General features: G+C 42.2%; 1 protein-coding gene across 1 annotated transcript; it reads left to right on the top strand.

The window, feature by feature from the left end:
* Positions 1-700: 700 nt before the first annotated feature.
* LOC310783170 (uncharacterized protein) lies at positions 701-16,113 on the top strand (the record flags this gene model as incomplete). The annotated part of the gene is made up of 6 exons (XM_083643965.1): positions 701-743; positions 1,136-1,537; positions 3,455-3,616; positions 6,811-6,907; positions 7,022-7,506; positions 14,516-16,113. The coding sequence occupies 6 exons, from the start codon at positions 701-703 to the stop codon at positions 15,463-15,465; spliced, it is 2,139 nt and encodes a 712-aa protein (XP_083500091.1). The 3' UTR covers positions 15,466-16,113.
* Between the last annotated feature and the right edge of the window lie 6,314 nt (positions 16,114-22,427).

Here is a 22,427-nt window from a genome sequence, read left to right as displayed (position 1 = left end):
ACTGTGGCAATAAAAGTGATTATCATTCTCATATAAATGCAATCAATTATTATTATTATTATTAGTTTGTTTCCAGTTCATTTATATTTAAATTTCAAAGAAATCCCCCTTTCTCTTTTGTTTTACTTCAATACGTCCATGATGTCCCCAAAGGCTATGAGTAATCATGTCTTATAATCATGATCTCAATATCAATCAGAATGGGCACTCTTAGAGCACAGACGTCCACCAAGGCTATTTGCTAAATGTGGACTTTAGAGAATGTGAAGTTGTGTTTGGGTATCATTTGTTTACGAGCCATGTTGTGAGGATCCCGCTGCCTTCCTTTCTGTTGGTCAGTTGGTGGCTATGTTTTGATTTGCTGTCGTGATTCTGAAAGAATGTTGCCATGGTAGGTCAGAGTCTCATTTAGCAAGAAGAACCAGGAAGCAACCTATATGTGATTTCTGTTTGTTTATTTCAGTTCAGGGTCTGTAATCCGGTCTTGGGCTGCCAAATCATATGGATCTATGTTGGTTGGTTTGTTCAAATGCTGTTGCTTGGCCTTGAGATTAAATTTCTTCGGTAGGCTGCCTCTTTCTCTTTTCCCTTCTCTGTCTCTTCCCTTCTCCATGACGATTTAACCAACGTTTTAGCCGAACAGAACAAAAGGTAAGCAGTTAACCACCCAGGCACAGGTAAACAGTGCATTCCTTACAAGATGGTGGCGCCCCTCAACATGGCGGGCCTCCACATAGGAGAGGGTTAGCGGAAGCCATCTTCAGCCTTTACATCAACATGGAGCCAACATGGCCGCTCCAGAGTCAAAGATAGTGGGAAGAAATCCCACTGCGGCCTCTTCCACCTCAGGTGGCTGAAGGTCGTGCCGCCTCCAACAGCATGCTGACCGACTGCATCTATGTATTTATGTATTTATCTATCAGAAAAATATCTATAGATATATATATATGTCAATCAGATGATCATGTACAATGTGCAGTGAGTTTAAGTTTAATAAATGACAACCTATGCTCAACAAATAGTGCTGCCCCTGTCCTTGGTTCTGAAATAACAGCTATGTTTTTATAGGGTACATAAAACTTTAACAATTGTATTTTTTGATCAAGTGTTCCTTCCTGTCTCCTCCCCCCTACAGAACCCACACAACCATCTCGCATTGAGGAGGTTCTCCTTGACCAGCACCACCGTAGCCAGCAGAGGAACTTCAGTCTTGGTCAAGAGGACCCAGAACCTCCACAGATTAAAGAGGAACAGGAGGAACTCTGCAGCAGTCAGAAGGGAGAGCAGCCTTTACTGTGGGAGGAGGCTGATGTCTTTAAGCTGACTCCTGCTTATGATGGAAGTGACCACAGTGAACATCAGCCTCTGCATTCAGATCCTTACCAAACTCAGAGTGTAGCAGAGAAAGAGCCTCTAGCCAACATCTCATCTGGATCTGACAGAGAGGGCTCTGCAGTATCAGAACCAGACAGTGACTGCCAGCTCCTCTCTCACAACTATCATGTAGCTGAGAGCCAAGCTTACAACACATCCAGCTGTGAGAATGCAGGATCAACTAGGAGTACTGAGCCGACATCAAAAAGTAAAATGTTCAAGTGTGGCAGTTGTAGTGAAGAGTTTCTTTACTTATCAATGTTACAACATCACATGAGAACCCACAGTTGTGAAAAGCCATTCAGATGCAGAGTTTGTGGGATAGGATTCACCTGTCAATCGATACTTGACCAGCATTTTATCATCCACACACACACCCATGCTTGCAACAGCTGTGGGAAAAGATTCAGCCATAGTGGGGATTTGAAAAGGCACATAAGAGTTCACACAGGTGAGAAACCATACAGCTGTGTCTACTGCGGGAAAAGCTTCAGCCGCACTGAGAATTTGAAAAGGCACATAAAGGTTCACACAGGTGAGAAACCGTACAGCTGTCTCTCTTGCGGGAAGAGATTCAGCCTTGCTCAGCATTTGAAAACCCACATGAGAGTTCACACAGGCGAGAAGCCGTAGAGCCGTATGTTTGACGGCTCATATTTCACAAGGCATCTCCGAGTGCATACAGGAGAGCAATGTTTTGCACTCAGCTCGACTTTGACAGTCCACACCAGAACCCACGCAGGAGAAAAGCCGTAGAAGTGCAGCACTAGCAGGGAAGCTTTCACTAATGTGCTGCTCTGGATTTGTCCATCATGTGTTATGACCCAGGGGATCATAATCCGTGTGTATTTGTATCCTGCTGTGTTGTCATTATGTTAATGAGGCTAGAGTTGAATTAGACAATACTGGGTTGACAAAATGTATTGATGACCAGTTGTGTGAGGGAAGTTTTGTACCTACAACTAATGGCAATTAAAACGTTTGTAAAAACTTATGTTTCAGTCTCAGTCATTAGTGCTAGACATTATTGAAATGTGAATGTATTGAGTATTGATGAGCAACTTATTGATTAGCAACTTAGCAAATTATAGATTTGATTGATGTAACCAATTTTAGACTGGTAGGTATTCGTACAACAAGAATCCTACTTAGAGTATTACTTAATCCTACTTAGTGTAATTTGACTACATTCACATGAGGGGGCAGAAAATTGAACTGAGGGTACAAAGCCCTATCACGCCCCCTCGTAGCGCCGGGCCGATTTGACATAGCCTACATAATGGTAGCCATAGAGCTCAACAGTGACTGCCCATTTCGAATGGCTCTGGTTCCAGGAAGTAAATTTCCCATTCATTTCTCCATTGATTTGAAGCCAAGTTCAACAAATTGGAAAATGGAAAAAGGCACAACATAAAAATAAATAAGTCATTCATAAATAAGTAATAAGAAGTCATTTCTGTTGATTTTCTTTTTGTGGCCCCTATTCTCAATTTCAAATGCATCATAGTCATTAATTTCTAGTGACTTGGATCCTAGCAGGCTAGTATCATAGTCAGACTATGATACCACTATTATCCAAGTCACTAGAAATGATCTCTCATACTGTGCAAAACGGTTATCAAAAGAAGGTAAAGGGGAGTTTGTTTATTTATTTATTTATTTATTCTAATTAATTCATCTTTTTATTTATTTATTTGTTCATTATTTTTTAATCTGAGTTCGATTTGGACATAAGGAACTGAAATCCACTTTGTTTATTATGGACAAGAGTGCGTCAGATAAATGTGAGGAAATATGATTGGAAAGGGAAAGACTGCAGGTAAGGATGTAAAGGGAGTGACTTATTGGAAGAATACAGGGTGGCGATAAGCAGGAGTACTACACACTCCGGTGCAGTAGGTGGCGGTGTCCACCTACATATGGTAGGTTGGTTTGCGATTTTGCTATTTCTCCGGCGGAAGTAAACACTAACTAACGTAGCTTCTTCTAGCTCGAAAGCTAGTTAGCTGAGCTGAAATATTTGCTTTAGCTGCGTTGCATGTACAGTATCTCACGTCTACTTCAGTGGAAATGTCTACAGTCCAGAGTTTGAGGACGTTCGTCAACGAGCGACTAACTGCGGCTGCTGAGGAAATATTAGGAGTGTTTGTTAAAACGATAGTGGAGTACGAGGAAGAGATCGACCGTCAGCGCAGGCTGCTGGATATCGTCTTGAAGCCTGAGATAAAGCTCCACAGAACAGGTTGGTAAAATCACAAATTGTTCTATAGTGACAAGGGGAATGCGTCACCTAGGCCTATTTATATTTAAAGGATGTTGTTTTTTAAAGCAGCCCAACCCAGGTCCTTGCCTAAAACCCAGAAGTTAGCATCGCCTTGTTCCCTCTGTCAGTCAATGGTTTCTTTGTTTGGCGGTTTGGTTAGACTTGGCGTCTCGCGCGCTCTATTCCTAGGCTCGCACGCTACTCGCCCGCCCTGCAGCTCGGCCACTGTGCGGCCACTCACTTGCTCTTATGACATTACTGATGATGTCACAACTTTGCCATCACAATTGCTCTTATGATATCACTGATGATGTCACAAAGAAACAGACAGAGCCCCAGCTCCCCCTACTGATGATGAAGTATAGGATGCCTGAAATAAAGTCTGAGACTGGTTAGAAAAAAGTTTATGAAACTGAGACCTTGTGTTCAGCAAGATAATCTTCACAAATCAAGTCAAGTTTATTTGTATAGCACATTTCATACACAGAGGCAATTCAAAGTGCTTCACATAAAATGGATGACAGCAAAATAAAAGAATAAAAGAAGAGAATAAAATGGACATTTAAAAGCATCACAACAAAACTTTAAAAAAGAGTATAAAAAGTGCATTAGGCAACAGGCGCAGCAGTTGCAAAAAGAGATAAAAACTTAGAGGACTCATTGGGTTTGCATAATAGAATAAATCAATTTATCTATATTGAGTCCCCGGACATCATGACTATAAACATGACTACACACACATAAAACTCAGGTCTGGGTACGGTGTCCTCTTTTCCTCTATACTCTAGTTTGGACGCCAAGCATACCCCCGCTTGTACCTTGCGTCATCTGTTGCCCGTCGACAAACAGGCCGTTTTTTTTCTCTAAACCTTGCTTAAAACGAGTACGACTCAAGTAAGCTCCACTTACGCGTGCGTCCCTTCTGACGCATCACTTCACCCTCTGTGAGTATATCCGTATTACTGAACCATCCCCCCGACCTGCAGCTTTTAGCAGTAACTATCTATGTTTTAAAACCAATTGTATAATAGTGATTGAGAAACAGCTGTCAGCAGTTAAAAGCGACGGTAAACATAAAAATCTTTAGTCTACTTTTAAAAGTAAGTAACGTTGGGGCAGATCTGAGGTCTTCAGACAGTTTGTTCCAGCTAGCAGAAGCATAGTGGGTAAATGCGGCCTTCTCATGATTTGATTTGATCCTAGGGACAGTTAATAAGCTGGACCCTGCTGACCTGAGAGGTCTACGGTTCGTAGCGTGGGAGCAATTCAGCGATGTATTTTGGGCCTAGGCCATTAAGTGATTTATAGACTAATAACAGTATTTTAAAATGTATTCTATGACACACTGGCAACCAGCGTAAGGACTTAAGAACTGGAGTGATATGATCAGCTTTCTTAGTCTTCGTTAGAACTCTAGCAGCAGCATTCTGAATGAGCTGAAGTTGCCTAAGTTCTTTTTTGGAGAGACCAGAGAAAAGGCTATGGCAGTAGTCTAACCTACTATAGATGAAGGCGTGAATTAGTTTTGAACACCGTATTCGACTATCTTTGAAGCGTTTTCTGGCTCTCGTGATTTTTGGTGATTGCATTTACACTTCAAAAAACATCAAAGTGGTGTTGTTTGTGAAGATTATCTTGCTGAATACAAAGGTCTCAATATCATATATAGGACATTTGACCCATCCTGGCTCGTCCTCCACATATATTGTGTTAAAAAACATGGGGGCAACAGCGTTGTTTGTGTGAGTATGCAGACTGTGCACTTCGTCTTCTACTGGCAACCAGCTGGCAGGTGCTTGAGTGTGTGTACAAATAAAATGAAAAATAAATGATCGGGGGCGATCTTGGGGGCAATTTCTGCCCCTCAATCCCGGTTTTTAGGGGCATTCTGAGATTTCTTGGAGCCTCTTTGCTCTTGCCCTGGCTAATTTCCTGCATTGGTTAATTGGCTAGATAGAAGCAATTCTTTACAGGACTTTTGAAGGGGGAAGGGGGGTCAAGTAGGCAGGTTGGGGATTTGGAGGAAAGCACCAAAGGGCATTAATCCCATGTAGAGGTTAGATTCTCTGCCGGAACCCGTGGGCCGGGCCCGGAAATTCCCATCTATTCCTCAGAGTCGGGCCGGGCCGGGCTCAGACAGAACGGGTTCATGTTATATTCTCACTGACAAACCGACCTAATTTCTCAGACACTGTCCAGAATTGTCTAAAAATGTGATAAAGACAAAAAAACAGAAAAACCAAGGAACAAATTGAAGAAGAAAAAAATATTTGGTATCAAATCTGCAGGAACTCTGTTAACAGTCTGATCAAGCTCCCCCTACACCAGTGTTTCTCAAACTTTTTCAGACCAAGGACCACTTAAACCAATGGAAAAAACTCGGGGACCACCTAACTCCCAAAACATCCCCAAAAACAATAGGCCTACTACTTCAACTGTAAATTACAAATTACAGGCTAATTAAATGACAAATAGCAGTACAATGAATCAAATTTTTGGCTTCCCACAATTATGAAAACAGGATAACCGATATAAAAAATATATATGTAATTTATTTTAGTTAGTCCATTTACCCTTTTTTTTTTACATTTATTTCTCCTGTTCAGTTCAAATACATTCAACGTTCAAAGAAAGTTTTTTCAAGTTCAATAAATGCACAATGTTGCCAAAGTCAAATATGCTATCTTTTGCCATCTTCAAGTTGCATTCAGTGATGCTTTTGTGTTCAAATAAGTGTTAAATGGCTCTATATTCTGACAGCAATTACTGAAATAGAGTGTTTGGTCAGTAACTTGGAACTCCCAACCACCCGCTGTACTCTGTCTCTCTCCTGTAGCCCTGCAGGCAGAGTGGACGTATCTCCGCAACCGTAAGTTGTAGAGAGTTAGCGGTGGTGTCGTTGGATTCGGGGTGAAAAAATACATACTGTATAGTCCTTTACAGGCAACGTGATGTGACCTTGAGTTTCCCATGAAAATGTAAACATTTCTCTGATTGGATAGTGGGAGGTAAAAAAAAAAAGGAAAAAAATATAAATCTACTCGCGGACCACCATTTGAGAAACACTACCCTACACCAACAAAGAGGGCTTTCATTACATTTCTGATCGGAGGAGCCACAACAGATTGTATTTGTTTGATCAAGTGTTCTTTCCTTTCTCCTCCCCCCTTCAGATCCTCCACAGCCATCTGTCATTAAGGATGAGGTTCTCCTTGACCAGCAGAACTGTAACCAGCAGAGGAACTTCAGTCTCGGTCAAGAGGACCCAGAGCCTCCACAGATTAAAGAGGAACAGGAGGAACTCTGCACCAGTCAGGAGGGAGAACAGCCTTTACTGTGGGAGGAGGCTGATATCTTTAAGTTGACTCCTGCTTATGATGGAAGTGATCACAGTGAACATCAGTCTCTGCATTCAGATCCTTACCAAACTCAGAGTGTAGCAGAGAAAGAGCCTCTAGCCAACATCTCATCTGTATCTGACAGAGAGTGCTCTGCTGTAGCAGAACCAGACAGTGACTGCCAGCTCCTCTCTTACAACTGTCATCTAGCTGAGAGCCAAGCTTACAACACATCCAGCTGTGAGAACGCAGGATCAACTAGTACTGAGCCAACACCAAACAACAACCTGTACAAGTGTGGCAGTTGCGGTAAAGGTTTTCCTACCTTGGCATACTTAAAGACTCACATGAGAGTCCACACTAGTGAAAAGCCTTTCAAATGTGACTTTTGTGGGAAAACGTGCAACCAGAAGTCTGACTTGGAAAAACACATGAGAACTCACACCGGGGAAAAGCCTTTCAGATGCGGAGTTTGCGGAAAAGGATTCACCATTCAGTCGAACCGCGACCAGCATGTTAGAATCCACACAGGTGAGAAGCCGCATGCTTGCAACACCTGTGGGAGACGATTCAGCCGTTCTCAGCATTTGAAAAGGCACATGAGAGTTCACACAGGTGAGAGACCGTACAGCTGTGTCTACTGCGGGAAGAGATTCAACCGTGCTGAGAATTGGAAAACGCACATGAGAGTTCACACAGGCGATAAGCCTCATGGTTGTGTGTACTGTGGGAAGACGTTTGCCAGTCGTTCAGCTCTCACAACGCATATCCGGGTGCATACAGGGGAGAAACCTTTTGAATGTCTTTTGTGTGGGAAAAGATTTTCTGTCAGCAGCAATTTGAAACTGCACACCAGAACCCACACAGGGGAAAAGCCACAAGTGCAGCACTTGTGAGAAGCTTTTGCTCAAAACAAAGAAAGAACACGTTGACCTATGCAGAGGAACACGCATAAGATGCCGTTTCTGGGGTTCAGCAGCAGATCAAACCTGAACAACCTAATGTCCAAAATAAATTACTTGATATGAGAGAATGTTAACAAGAAGAACTACGAGAATACCATAGTAGACCAATAGAGCACAACAGGCACAACATTCGGTTTGAGCAAGAACAAAAAATACCAATGGGGGAAAAAATCGAATATTCAATTCCCCCTTGTTATTTTTAGTTTTTGCTCAAACCGAATGTTTTATGGTCACTCACGATTCAGTAGATCCCGGGTCGGCTTTGTTCCAGCCTTAAAACTCATTATATAAGGATTCTTCAAAATGTCTATGGAGAAAATGAATGGGGAACTTACTTCTGGGGTGGGATATGTCACGAAAAGTCACGTGCCTGTTGAGCTCTAATAGTAGGGCAATTTTCAAAAAATCTTAACCCCGAGGGCAAATCGTGTTAATTTATGGGATACATAAAGTTCAAATCTGCTGTGTGCCCTGCCCAAAGATTGACGATAATGCCTCAAATCCAAGATGGCTGTCACCACCGGGCTAAAATGTATTTATGTACATATATTTTTAAGTAAACCAGGTAGAAACTTGAATTAAATGTGCTTTTGCAGGTTTTCATATATGAAAAATCCATAATAAAAATCCCCGCTAAAAAACATGCAAAAAAAAAGGATCCAGAAGCAGGTTGATCCTAGATGTCTAGGAATAATTTACTTGCACTACTAATAAGCTACTTGCAGTTTGTTTTTGAGATAAGTCCAGTATACTGTGATGGAATGTTTGCCCCCCCAACCACCTGCTTCACCACAGCACAATGTGACTGATCATGGGATCTCACCTATATGCTTTCAAACGTATGCTGAGATGTCCGTTCTCCCAACAGAAGCCCTCCTTGAGTTCCAGTAAGGCAACTTCGTAGTAAAATGCACTGGTCGGTGCTTCAATCATATATCGGCGGACCAAAGTACGGAATGCTAACGCTACAGGAGAGATGAGTGGGGGCTTAGTAGGACCTATTGGTGATACCTAAGGTATCACCAGAATGGCATCTGCACTCAGTAGATAGACATTGTCATATCATCTGATAATGCTCATAGCTTCTCAGACAACAGCACTGCTGAGAATGACAAAAGACAATGAAGATGATGAGTACACACAGTGCATGAAAAGTAGAATGGAGAAAGACAACTGATGACCGAATATAGTGATCTCATTGAAACGGCATGGTGTGTTTCAAGATGGTGGTGACACATTGAAGAACATAATCAACAAGGACATGGTCATGCCTGCTATTCAAGAAGCGCTGCTTAGTAAAGAACACCTTGGACGGGCACAAGTGAAAGTCTTCGTGGACAAACGTGAACCTCCAGATAGCAACCGGCACCTGGATCTGAGATTATTACCCATTCAAAAGAATAAGGCGAGGGCATTTGCCCCTTTGTATGACGTTGTGCAACTTCAAGCTGCAAGCAAAACACTATCAAAGTGGACCGGCACATTGTAAAGGCTCATAAAAGCTTAGAGAGCAGGGTGCAAGGTGAATCTGGAAAATATCCTCTTGCATGAACTCACGCCCATCCCACTATCTTTAGCCACAACTAATGCTAGTCTACATTTGTGTTGGTAAACACACCGAGTCACCGACACAACAAGTCCAAACCTCTACAAATGTTACACTTGAGGAACCCAGCTGCCTGCTGTACTCATTGATGGCCAAGCACTCGTGATGACACTTGGAAAGCCGCCTGACATTAGAACATTCGGTGACTATGCCGACTTGTTTGCTTAAAACGATGTTCAAGATGGCAGCAAAATAGCAGGGCAGGGATTGATGTCGTCTTCGACAGCTATCAAGAGGAATCAATCAAAGCAGGTACACGGATCAAACACAAGATGCTGCTGCTTCTACTTCTGGCACACTGACAGATACATCTCTACATGAAAGCTGGGACGTCAAAGGCTCCAAAGTATTTTCCAGTACATGAAATGTGCCTGTTGCTGCGATCTGCTGATCGAGTGGACACGCTACTACATGCCGTCACTGGCTGTGATAAGTGTCGCTGGGTTCAGTGGCCACAGTAAGAAAACAGCCTGGCGGGTGTTCCAGCAACATCACACTGATCTTACTGGACTTGGCAAGGGCTCTCTCACAGAAGACCCATGGATATCAACAGAGAAATGCATCTTTAAGATGGATGGTGTGCCTGAGGTTGATACAGGCAACGAAGCAAGACTCGAGATGTTTTGTAGAGGTTGTGCACAAGAGACTCTGCCACCACCCTCAGATGCAAAGATTCACATGCGCTCACACTATCGAGTAGGGCTGTGCCGATTCACTTATCTCCCGATTCGATACTATCACGATACTTTGGTGCCGATTCGATATATATTGCGATTCACGATTATTGCGATTCTACGATTATTGCGATTCGATATTACGATTTATTGCGATTTTTGTTTATTTTTTTCTTGTTTGCTTTTTTACACTAGATTAGAACATGGGAAAAGTTGAATCATACACTAGAGACTGTATATTATATATCATGAGTAGGGCTGGGCGATATAGTTAAAAACAGGGGCGGACTGGGATCATAATTCAGGCCGGGCATTAGATACCAAGCAGGCCAGGCCGATATGGGCCAACGCGCGTGAAATTTGGGCCGTTTGAAGCCAGATTTGGGCCGTTTGAAGTCCAATTTTACAATGAGATGCACCCACTTTAACCCTGAAGTGTAATTATTACTTCAGACTAACTAATAAAGTAATACAACCACTAGTAAACCAGTAGGCGGCGCCTAGCCTGCTGTTCAGTGAGTGGCCTGACTGCAAGCACCAAAAAAAAAAAAAAAAAAAAAAAAAAAATTTTTTTTTTTTTTTTTAATTTGCGATTATCGATTCTGGAATAAAAGATCGATCCAAAAAATCGTGACATTAAAAATCGCGATACTTAGGTGAATCGATTTTTTCTCCCACCCCTACTATCGAGCAATTGTCTGGAACCAATAAGCTCACTTTAGAGCCCTGCATTCGGCCCGAAGACCTTGGGACACTTTTCACATCACTAGCTCGGGTCGGGCCCAGGCGTAATAGCTTGGGACATAATATAATAATATTGGCATACCAATCAAATGAACTACTCATTCAAGACTACTTATTTAATTTAAGGGGCTCACCTCGAGCTAGGGCCTAGAATTGAGGCCCGTGCAGGGCTCTAGCTCACTTGCCACATCCTGATCTCCCTCCAGTGACCGGGGTGGCTGCACCTGGATGGTCTGTTAGTGTCACGGCTACTCTCTCTGCCACCTATGCTGAAAGTGCATGGAGATCTGAATGTGTCGTATCCCATATATGAAAACCTACAAAAGGGTTACCATTAACCCCAAAGGCAAATCATGTTAATTTATGGCATACAAGGTTTGTAGGGGTACTGAACTCAACTCTGCTGTATGCAAATACATATTTGAAAAACAAAGTAAGGAAATTATACAGCTAGCATCAACCTGCTTCTGGATCTTATTTGGTTGACGAATTATTCATAATTAAAACTACCATTTTCGCAATATGAGTTTCAAGCAATTTCTTCACATTTGATCTCAAATGAGAGTGGCATTGGATTCCCCATATATGAAAACCTACAAAAGCACATTTGATTAAAGTTTCTACCTTGTTTAGTCAAAAATATATGTACATAAATACATTTCAGCTCGGAGGTGGCGGCCATCTTGGATTTGAGACATCCATTTTTTAGCTGGGCATACAGCAGATTTGAACTCTGCACCCTTCAACACCCCCTCCCCCCAAAAAAACATGTATGCCATAAATTAACACGATTTGCCTTCAACACACTAAATAAGCACATTTTCAGAAATTCTGCCTAGTCTATAGAGAACGCTGTAACTACCAGGGTGCCTTTTTTCCCCCAAAACAATTTTTGGTGGGCATGGAACAAACACGCACTGTAGTTTATCAAGCATGCAATAAAATGTGGAGCTTCAGCAATGGCTTCATCTGTATCAGCCAAGAGTACGCACACTTTCATTTCAACCAAACACTTCACCATCTGATTTCACCAGTTGGTTTCCCTCTCTGGATGAAGTTGTGCTAATCAGTGGAATCAGCTGCTGTAGTGTTGAGCTGGAATGAAAACCTGCATCCTGTTGATTCATAATGTCCTCAACTCTCCAACGTGATAGCTGATGTGTGGTGAGCGTTCTGGCGCAATCTGGCTGCCGTGCATCATGTGGATGAGTTGGAGTCCCCCCCCACCAATTTGTGAAGAACTTTGAGTATCTTGAAAAGGCGTTACATTCGTATCATAGCTGCTTCTCTCACCAGAATATTTTTTATTCCATTCTTTTTATTCTATATTCTCTTTAACCTTGATAGTGCATCTTTTGTATTGTAAATTCCCATTTATCACTTTAGGACCTTCTAATTTGTGTGTGTCTATAATTGTAGGGGTGCCCAATAGCTGATCAACCTGTAGATCTCGGGCCATGAATAAGTAGCTCGCCAAAGAAATCAAAAATGTATTATCTTTTATTTTCAATGCATAAACTAGGGTCATATGATTTCTGCAAAATGGAAAAAACGGAAGGAATCATGGAATTTGGTCATACAAATTGAATCGACTCTAAAGCATGGAATATTGCACAATTTTCCATAATTTGTCTGAAATTGATAAAAAGTAGGCCTAATTATTAAAATCAAAAGTAAACCTAATTATTGTAGTAACCTAAATGGTTTCATCATTGTAAAATAGGCCTAGAGAAATAATTCTGTTTTGGATTGGGGTGTTTTGAGAGGGGGTGGATCTTGTCTGGGACCCTTACATCACCTCAAAGTGATTGAGTGTGGAAGAGGTTGTCTGAGAGAGCCATGTCATAAAAATAAATAAATAATCTTAACCCCTAAATTAAAATGGAAAAAACGGAATTGGGGGAAAAATAAAATGGAATTTGGAGAGAAAAAAATAAAACCGATTTCATATGGCCCTAATCAACTAAATCCCACTCGTGTATATCTAACTCAGTATGTACAGTATTTAACATTATAACATTAAATCATGGGGGCAAGGGTAAAGGCATTAGGCTAGCTCGTGACTAGTTTTATTTTTTGTAAGTGGCTCTCCTAAAAAGTTTGGGCACCCCTGGTCTATTGTATATATTGGAATTCACTTTTGATTTTTAGTAAATCTATCTCTTGATTTGTCTTCTGATTATTGATGTTGAACCACTACGCTGCATACTTACGCTAAGTAAAATTCCTCGTATGTAATCTAATTACCTACTGTGTCAATAAAAGTGATTCTCATTCTTATATTAATGCAATCAATTATTATTATTGTTTGTTTCCAGTTCATTTATATTTAAAGTTCAACCCCCCCCCCCCCCCCCCATTTTTTTAACTTAAATAAATCCATGATGTCCCCAAAGTCGATGAGTAATGATGTCACATAATCATGATGTGAATATCAATCAGAACTAGATGGGCACTCATAGAGCACAGATGTCCACTAAGGCTAATTGCTAAATGTGGACTTAAGAGAATGTGAAGTTGACGTGACTTGTAGGTGAGAGTCACCTTTTTTTATCCCAAAATAGGGCACTTAAATTAATGAATTCTGAGTGGTTTTGTGTATCTGTCACCTTTTTCACTGAAATTCACTGTGTGAGTTTGCATCCCTGGTCACGCTGTGTTTGGGTATCATTTGTTTACACGCCTGTTGGTCAGTTGGTGTCTGTTTTGATTTTCTGTCGTGATTCTGAAAGAATGTTGCCATGGTAGGTCAGAGTCTGTCTTTTAGCAAGAAGAACCAGGAAGCAATTATTTGCCTATATGTGATGTCCGTTTATTTAAGTTCAGGGTCTGTAATCCAGTCTTAAGGCTACCAAATCAGATGGATCTGATCTTTGTTGTTCATGGTTAGTTGGTTCAAATGTCCTTGCTTGGCCTTGAGATTCAATTTCTCCATCGCTGCCTCTTTTTAGGCCCTTTCGGGCCGTGTGTCACGTAACTGTAACTGAGGTAATCAGTTAACGTTAACTTCAGATACAGTTGCATGACACACAAGGGGCTACCTCTTTCTCTTCTCCCTTCTCCATCTCTTTCCTTCTCCATGACGATTTAACCAATGTTTTAGCCTAACAGAACAAAAGGTAAGCAGTTAACCACCCAGGCACAGGTAAACAAAGCACATTCTCACAAGATGGCAACGCCCCCCAACACGGTGTGCATGTTGGGGGGTGCAATGATAGTGGGAAGAAATCCCAATGTGGCCTCTTCCACCTCAGGTGGCTGAAGCGCTTGGTCGTGCCACCTCCAACAGCATGCTGCCCGACTGCATCTATCTTTTTATCTATCTATCTGAAATATATCTATAGATACATATATATAGATAATATTATCACATGATCAATCAGATGATCGTGTACAATGTGAGTTTAAATGTAATAAATCTCTTGACAACAAATAGTGCTGCCCCTGTCCTTGGTTCTGAAATAACAGCAATGTTTTTATAGGGTACATCAAACTTAAACTGAGTTTTATTTTTTGATCAAATGTCCATTCCTGTCTCCTTCCCCCTACAGACCCACCACAGCCATCTGTCGTTAAGGAAGTTCTCCTTCACCAGCAGCACTGTAACCAGCAGAGGAACTTCAGTCTGGGTCAAGAGGACCCAGAGCCTCCACAGGTTAAAGAGGAACAGGAGAAACTCCGCACCAGTCAGGAGGGAGAGCAGCCTTTACTGTGGGAGGAGGCTGATATCTTTAAGTTGATTCCTGCTTATGATGGGAGTGACCACAGTGAACATCAGTCTCTGCATTCAGATCCTTACCAAACTCAGAGTGTAGCACAGAAAGAGCCTCTAGTCAACATCTCATCTGAATCTGACAGAGACGCCTCTGCAGTATCAGAACCAGACAGTGACTGCCAGCTCCTCTCTCACAACTACCATGTAGCTGAGAGCCAAGCTTACAACACATCCAGCTGTGAGAATGCAGGGTCTGAGCTGACACCTAACAGTAAACTGTACAAGTGTGGCAGTTGTAGTGAAGAGTTTCTTCACTTATCAATGTTACAACATCACATGAGAACCCACAGTGGTGAAAATCCATTCAGATGTGACACTTGTGGGAAAATGTTCACCTGTAAGTCCACCATGACAAAACACATGAGAACTCACACAGGAGAAAAGCCTGTCAGATGCAGAATTTGTGGGATGGGATTCTCCTGTCAATCAATACATGACCAGCATTTTATCATCCACACAGGTGAGAAGCCTCATGTTTGCAACAGCTGTGGGAAAAGATTTGGCCGTGCCGACCACTTGAAAAGGCACATAAGAGTTCACACAGGTGAGAAACCGTACAGCTGTGTCTACTGCGAGAAGAGATTCAGTCTTGCTCAGCATTTGAAAACGCACATGAGAGTTCACACAGGTGAGAAACCTTACGGCTGTGTCTACTGCGGGAAGAGATTCAGTCGTGCTGAGAATTTAAAAACTCACACGAGAGTTCACACAGGCGAGAAGCTGTAGAGCTGTCTGCCGCAGCTCATATTTCACAAAGCATCTCCGAGTGCATACAGGAGAGTGCTTTGCACTCGGCTCAACTTTGACACTGCCCACCAGAACCCACGCAGGAGAAAAGCTGTAGAAGTGCAGCACTAGCAGGAAAGCTTTGACTAAAAAGCACATCCTGAAACTACACAAGGAGACATACAGGGAAGACACCATACAGATGCAGCAGAAGGGTTCACCAAGAGCTCAAACCTGAGGAAGCACATGACTCCATACTAGAGTTGCACAGAGTACCAGTGCTTAAAGACTCTTCAGCTTTATTTTTTTCCCCCTCCATGGTCTTTTATGACCTGGGGCCTGTTTCTTGTGAAGCAGGATTACTGGGTTAGTGCTCACTTTACTTTTTTTCAAGTGACAGTTCTGTTCTTCTGGGCAACAGCGGTCCCAGTCCAGATTCTGGTATTTATATTTGTATTCTTACATATTGTAGTAGTGTGCTTATATTCTGTTTACTTTTCTCTACTTATTTCCCTACAAGGATAAATCATTTAATATTTTTTTATGTGCTGCTCTGGATTTGTCCATCATGTGACCCGACCCTCATGAATGAGGGTATAGTTGAATTAGACAATACTGGGTCGACAAAATGTATTGATGACCAATTTGGGGATTAGCTTTACTGTTTGAGGAAATGTGTGTACCTACAACTAATGGCAATTAAAAAGTTTGTAAAAACTATTATGTGTCAGTCTCAGTCATTAGGGTTAGACATTATTCAAATATGAATTTATTTAATATTGATGAGCAACTCTAGAAACAATTTTTGATTTTATTGATGTGACCAATTTTAGAATGGTAAGTATTAGTACAACAAGAATATTTACAGTAGAATACTGTAAACTTGACATACACATACGGTTGTAGCTCATTTCGAGTGGCTATGGTTCCACAAAGTGAATTTCCCTCTCTTTTCTCTTTTCTTTGCTGCTCACAGCTTCCGGGGCGCGGTGCTTACGCTGACCCAGTGCTTCACGTCGTGGTTTGCTTGTATGTTTAATGTCAGTCCTGTCTAATTATCGTTGTGTTTAACCTTGTGAGAATAACGGACAATCACTCCTGCCCATGTCCGTTATCACTGTCTGTAATGTGCTGTTGTCCTGCTGTCTTGTTATATGTTGTATTATGTACCCTATCATTTCCTGTGCTGTGTACTGTGTCTGTGTACTTTTCATGTGTGCAAGCAAACCTGTGAAGCCAAAGACAAATTTCCACATTGTGGACAACAATAAATTGAATTGAATTGAATTGAATTTTTTTATCAGTGTTAGATTTAGACATAAGGGACTGAAGTCCACTTTGTGGACAAGAGTGCTTCAGATAAATGATTTGATTTGGAAAAGGAAATACTTTGTGCAGGTAAAGATTTGAAGGGAGTGAAATCTTGAAGGAATAGGCCATAAGCAGTTGGTCGTGTCTTCGTTCAGGACATAGGTTTGCTAAAGTAACAGACCGAAGGTAATGAAATAAAGCTTTCTGCATTAAATTATCGTGGTAATACACCCTCCGGTGCAGTAGGTGGCGGTGTGCACCTACATACGTTGGTTTGCGATTTAGCAGTTTACCAGGCGGAAGTAAACAATGAACACTTCTCGAAAAGCTACTTAGCTTAGCTGAAAGAGTTGCTTTAGCTGCGTTGCTTGTACAGTATCTCTCGTCTACTACAGTGGAAATGTCTACGGTCCAGAGTTTGAGGACGTTCGTCAACGAGCGACTAACTGCGGCGGCTGAGGAAATATTAGGAGTGTTTGTAAACACTATAGTAGAATACGAGGAAGAGATCGACCGTCAGCGCAGACTGCTTGATAGCGTTTTGAAGCCTGAGATAAAGCTACACAGAACAGGTTGGTAAAATCACCAGACATGGGTCACTTTGAGTCTCAAGTAAGTCCCAAGTCAAGTTTTTGTTTTGGTCAAGTCAAGTCACAGGTAATGTAAAGTCTAGTCTTCAGTTAGGGGACACCTCGGCATTCCGAAATGTCGGCACTCCGAAATACCGGCATTCCGACAAAATTAAGATCTGTCTCGCCATTGCGAAAGAACCCCGGGGGACCGGCTGGAGCTAACCTCTCCCAGCCCCCACGTCTAAACCTAACCTCCCCCAGACCCTAACCCTAAACCTAACCTCTCCCACCCCCCACGCCTAAGCCTAACCTCCCCCAGAACCTAACCCTAAACCTAACCTCTCGGCGAAAAAATTTTTGGAGATAAAAAGGGCCGCCTCTCCGAAAGCATAGAAGTCAATGATCGGAATGCCGACACTTCGGAATGGCGAGATGACCCCCTTCAGTCAAGTCAAGTACTGACTAGTCAACCCCCCCCCCCCCCCCCCCAATAGTGCATAGGAATATATATATATCCCTATATGTAGGGCTATATATCTACACCGTCTAGATTAGACAAAGGTGTGAATCTGGGTTGTAGCATCCGCCATATTCATTATTGGACAGGACATTTGACCCGTCGTCCTCCACGGGCTGGCCAGGATCGGTGGGAAGCTGCAGTGAACTTCTTCCAACCGCCGCTGCTCTTGTATGTTTTTACTGAAGGTCCATATAGATTTTATATGGAGGAAACCCCAGGGGAGCACAAACTCCACACACAAAGGCCCTTTTGACGAGATAGCCCACCTGGGCACTATGGCACCGAAGGCATCAGGAGACATGATAGACATGATACTACCATGCAGTGCCAAGTGCCAACAGCGTCCCAGGCAAGAATCGAACCCAGGACCTTCTTGCTGTGATGCCAGAGTGCGAGGCAAGAATGCTACCACTTTGCCACCGTGGCCATCATGGAACAGATCCTCGAAATATTGCATGGGGGGGGGGGGTTGTCATTTCCTGATGTGGGCATCAGATGAGAGCTGGGTTGAAGATAACAGCAAGATTTTTTTTTACTGTAGTGCTGCTAGGTGTAATTTGACAATCCCCAAAATGTATCATATTGGTCCATCGATGGTCTATCGAAATATGCTACCCCTGAAACCTTAATTACATGTTGTACTTTAGTAGGTAGGCTATCAAATTATGCTCTCCATATTCTTAGTACACTTACCTGTTTGTGATAAAAAAATATATATGTCATAATACTGTGAGAGTTATACCTTTATGGAATATAGGTCTACAGTACACAACTGGAAATGGAAACATAATGTAGCATTTGTCGAGAGGGTTGTGTGGAGTGATAAACTATCGATGTTCGCTACGGGAGCGTTTTATGACAAGGCAGCATGGATCGGCAGTTGGTAAATCCAACCTGTTAAAACCTGTCCAACAGCTTGTTACAAATGTTGCTGAGCCCTAACAAGTTATATTCTCACTGACGAATCAACCTAATTTCTCTGACACTGACCAGAATTGTCTACAAATTTAAGAGCGAGACAAGAAAAGGGAAAAACCAAGGAACAAATGGAAGGAAAAATACATTTGGTATCAAATCTGCAGGAACTCTGTTAACACTCTGATCAAGCTCCCCCTACTACAACAAAGAGGACTTTGATTGCATTTCTGATCGCAGGAACCACAACAGATAGTATTTGTTCGATCAAGTGTTCTTTCCTTTCTCCTCCCCCTTCAGACCCCCCACAGCCATCTGTCTTTAAGGAGGAGGTTATCCTGGACCAGCAGCACTGTAACCAGCAGAGGAACTTCAGTCTGGGTCAAGAGGACCCAGAGCCTCCACAGATTAAAGAGGAACAGGAGGAACTCTGCACCAGTCAGGAGGGAGAGCAGCCTTTACTGTGGGAGGAGGCTGATATCTTTAAGTTGACTCCAGCTTATGAGGGAAGTGACCACAGTGAACATCAGTCTCTGCATTCAGATCCTTACCAAACTCAGAGTGTTGCAGAGACAGAGCCTCTAGCCAACATCTCATCTGAATCTAACAGAGAGGGCTCTGCAGTATCAGAACCAGACAGTGACTGCCAGCTCCTCTCTCACAACTGGCCTGTAGCTGAGAGCCAAGCTTACAACACTTCCAGCTGTGGGACCACAGGATCAACTAGGAGTACTGAGCCAGCACCAAACAAGAAACTATACACATGTGGCAGTTGTGGTAAAGGTTTTCCTACCTTGGCATACTTAAAGATTCACATGAGAGCCCACACTAGTGAAAAGCCTTTCAAATGTGACTTTTGTGGGGAAACGTGCAACCAGAAGTCCGACTTGGAAAAACACATGAGAACTCACACCGGGGAAAAGCCATTCAGATGCAGAGTTTGCGGAGAAGGATTCATCTCTCAGTTGAACCACGACCAGCATGTTAGAATCCACACAGGTGAGAAGCCGCATGCTTGCAACACCTGTGGGAAGAGATTCAGCCGTTCTCAGCATTTGAAAACACACATGAGAGTTCACACAGGTGAGAAGCCCTACAGCTGTGTCCACTGTGGGAAGAGATTCAGCCATGCTCAGCATATGAAAACGCACATGAGAGTTCACACAGGTGAGAAGCCCTACAGCTGTGTCCACTGTGAGAAGAGATTCCACCGTGCGGAGAATTGGAAAATGCACATGAGAGTTCACACAGGTGATAAACCTCACAGCTGTGTATACTGTGGGAAGACGTTTGCCAGTCGTTCATCGCTCACAACGCATATCCGAGTGCATACAGGGGAGAAACCTTTTGAATGTCTTTTGTGTGGGAAAACATTTGCTGTTAGCAGCAATTTGAAAAAGCACACCAGAACCCACACAGGGGAAAAGCCCTAAGTGCAGCACTTGTGGGAAGCTTTTGCTCAAAACAAAGGCTTGGAAGAACACGTTCAGACCCATACAGAGGAAAAACCATAAGATGCCGTTTCTGGGATTCAGCAGCAGATCAAACCTGAACAAGCACACGACTGTCCAAAATAAATGACTTGATATGAGAAAATGTTGACAAGAAGATCTAAGGAAATCCCATAGAGATCACTACCAGGGTGCTTTGTTTTTTGTCTTCAACTCTTTAAATAAGCACATTTTCAGAAATTATGTCTAGTCTATAGAGAACGCTGTAACTACCAGCGCACCTTTTCCCCCCCAAACAATTTTTGGTGGGCATGGAACAAACACACACTGTAGTTTATCAAGCATGCAATAAAATGTGGAGCTTCAGCAATGGCTTCATCTGTATCAGCCAAGAGTATGCACACTTTCATTTCAACCAAACACTTCACCATCTGATTTCACCAGTTGGTTTCCTTCTCTGGATGACGTTGTGCTAATCAGTGGAATCAGCTGCTGTAGTGTTGAGCTGGAATGAAAACCTGCGGAATGAGTTTGAGTGTCGCCCCCCCCCCCCCCATTTGTGAAGCACTTCGGGTATCTAGAAAAGGCGCTACATGTGTATCATAGCTGCTTCTCTCACACCAGAATACTTGTATTCCATTATTTTACTTTATATTCTCTTTAACCTCCATAGAGCATCTTTTGTATTGTAAATTCCTACTTACTGTATATATTGGAATTCACTTTTGATTTTTAGTAATTTGATCTCTTGATTTGTCTTCTGATTATTGATGTTGATCCACTACGCTGCATACTTACACTAAGTCACATTCCTCGTATGTAATCTAATTACCTACTGTGGCAATAAAAGTGATTCTCATTATCATATAAATGCAATCAATCAATCATTATTATTATTATTATTTGGGGTATTGTTTTTGTACTGGTTTATTATTATTTATTCATTATTCCTTTTCTGCCTCGACACAAATTCCTGTGAGTTAGTACATCGCAGAAACATGACATTTGGCCCAATAACACATATTGGTTGTTACTACACTACAGTAGAGCTCCAGAAATATGTTTTGAATCTGCCTGAAGGTGGCGCTATAATTAAAGGTTTTACGTTAACACCGTTAGTCTAATTTTCAAGCAGTTTTTTCCACATGTTCAGGTGAACCTCCTCGACCAATTTGCCTCAAGGACCATCAAGGTTCTTCTGGATTTTTTTTTATATATTTTGAAAGGTTTGGAAAACACATTTTTGACATCTCCTAGACCGTTTGACCGATTTCCAGCAAAATCGCTAGGTAGCATCTATGGAACAAGCTCCACAACGTGCTTTTTTGGATTTTTGAAATCTACTTTGGTTTCGGAGGTTAACCCTTAAAGTCATGAGAGGGGATGGCCTCTCAGCTAAATTTTCATAACTTCATGGCTGATTATTGAATCGTCATGAAACTTTGGGAACATTTTCAGATATCATCACTGACCATGTGTGCCAAATTTTGTGTGATTCAACCAAAAGGGGACGCCATAAACGTCAAAAATGTGCCCACCCTAAAACAAAAGGCCGCGACTCCACCTGTATCTCCAATTATCGCGAAACTTGGCAGACATATCAAGGAGGCTGTACTATTAAAAATCTCAAGTTATGTCATCATTGGTAAAAGTGGGCGGGGTCTATGGTGTAACCATGTAATAGAGAGCCAAAGCGAACGTCACTTCCTGCTTCAGCATGGTACCAGAGATTTGCATCCGCCATTTATTTTCCCCATAGACATTTCGTAAAATGCTTATGAAAATGGTTTTACTTGTTCAAACCAAACAGTTCAGCTATATTTAGAAACAGGAGAGACCACATAACATTTCACTTGGACCAAAACATTTACAAAAAAATGCGGATTTAAAGAAAATATTTTTTCGATGTTTTTTCTTTCGATGTTTTGGTCCGAGTGAAATGTTCTATGCCTTGGTCTCTCCCGATTCTAAATATTGCTGAATCACTGGTTTGACCAAGTTTGAGTTGAGCCAATTGAATGAGTCAGCTGATGTGGGCTGGGTTTGAGATCAGCTCCTAATCAGCTGTGGGCTAGGTTTAAGCTGGGCTTGACCACTTGGCCATGCTCCATGTAAGCAGTTAACCACAGGTAAATAGAACGCATTCCTTAAAGATGGTGGCGCCCCTCAACACGGCGTGCCTCCAGCCCTCCA

The sequence above is a fragment of the Poromitra crassiceps genome (assembly GCF_964638095.1).
Source record: "Poromitra crassiceps genome assembly, chromosome: 10".
Classification (NCBI taxonomy): domain Eukaryota; kingdom Metazoa; phylum Chordata; class Actinopteri; order Beryciformes; family Melamphaidae; genus Poromitra; species Poromitra crassiceps.
This window is presented reverse-complemented; position numbering and strand designations above follow the sequence as displayed.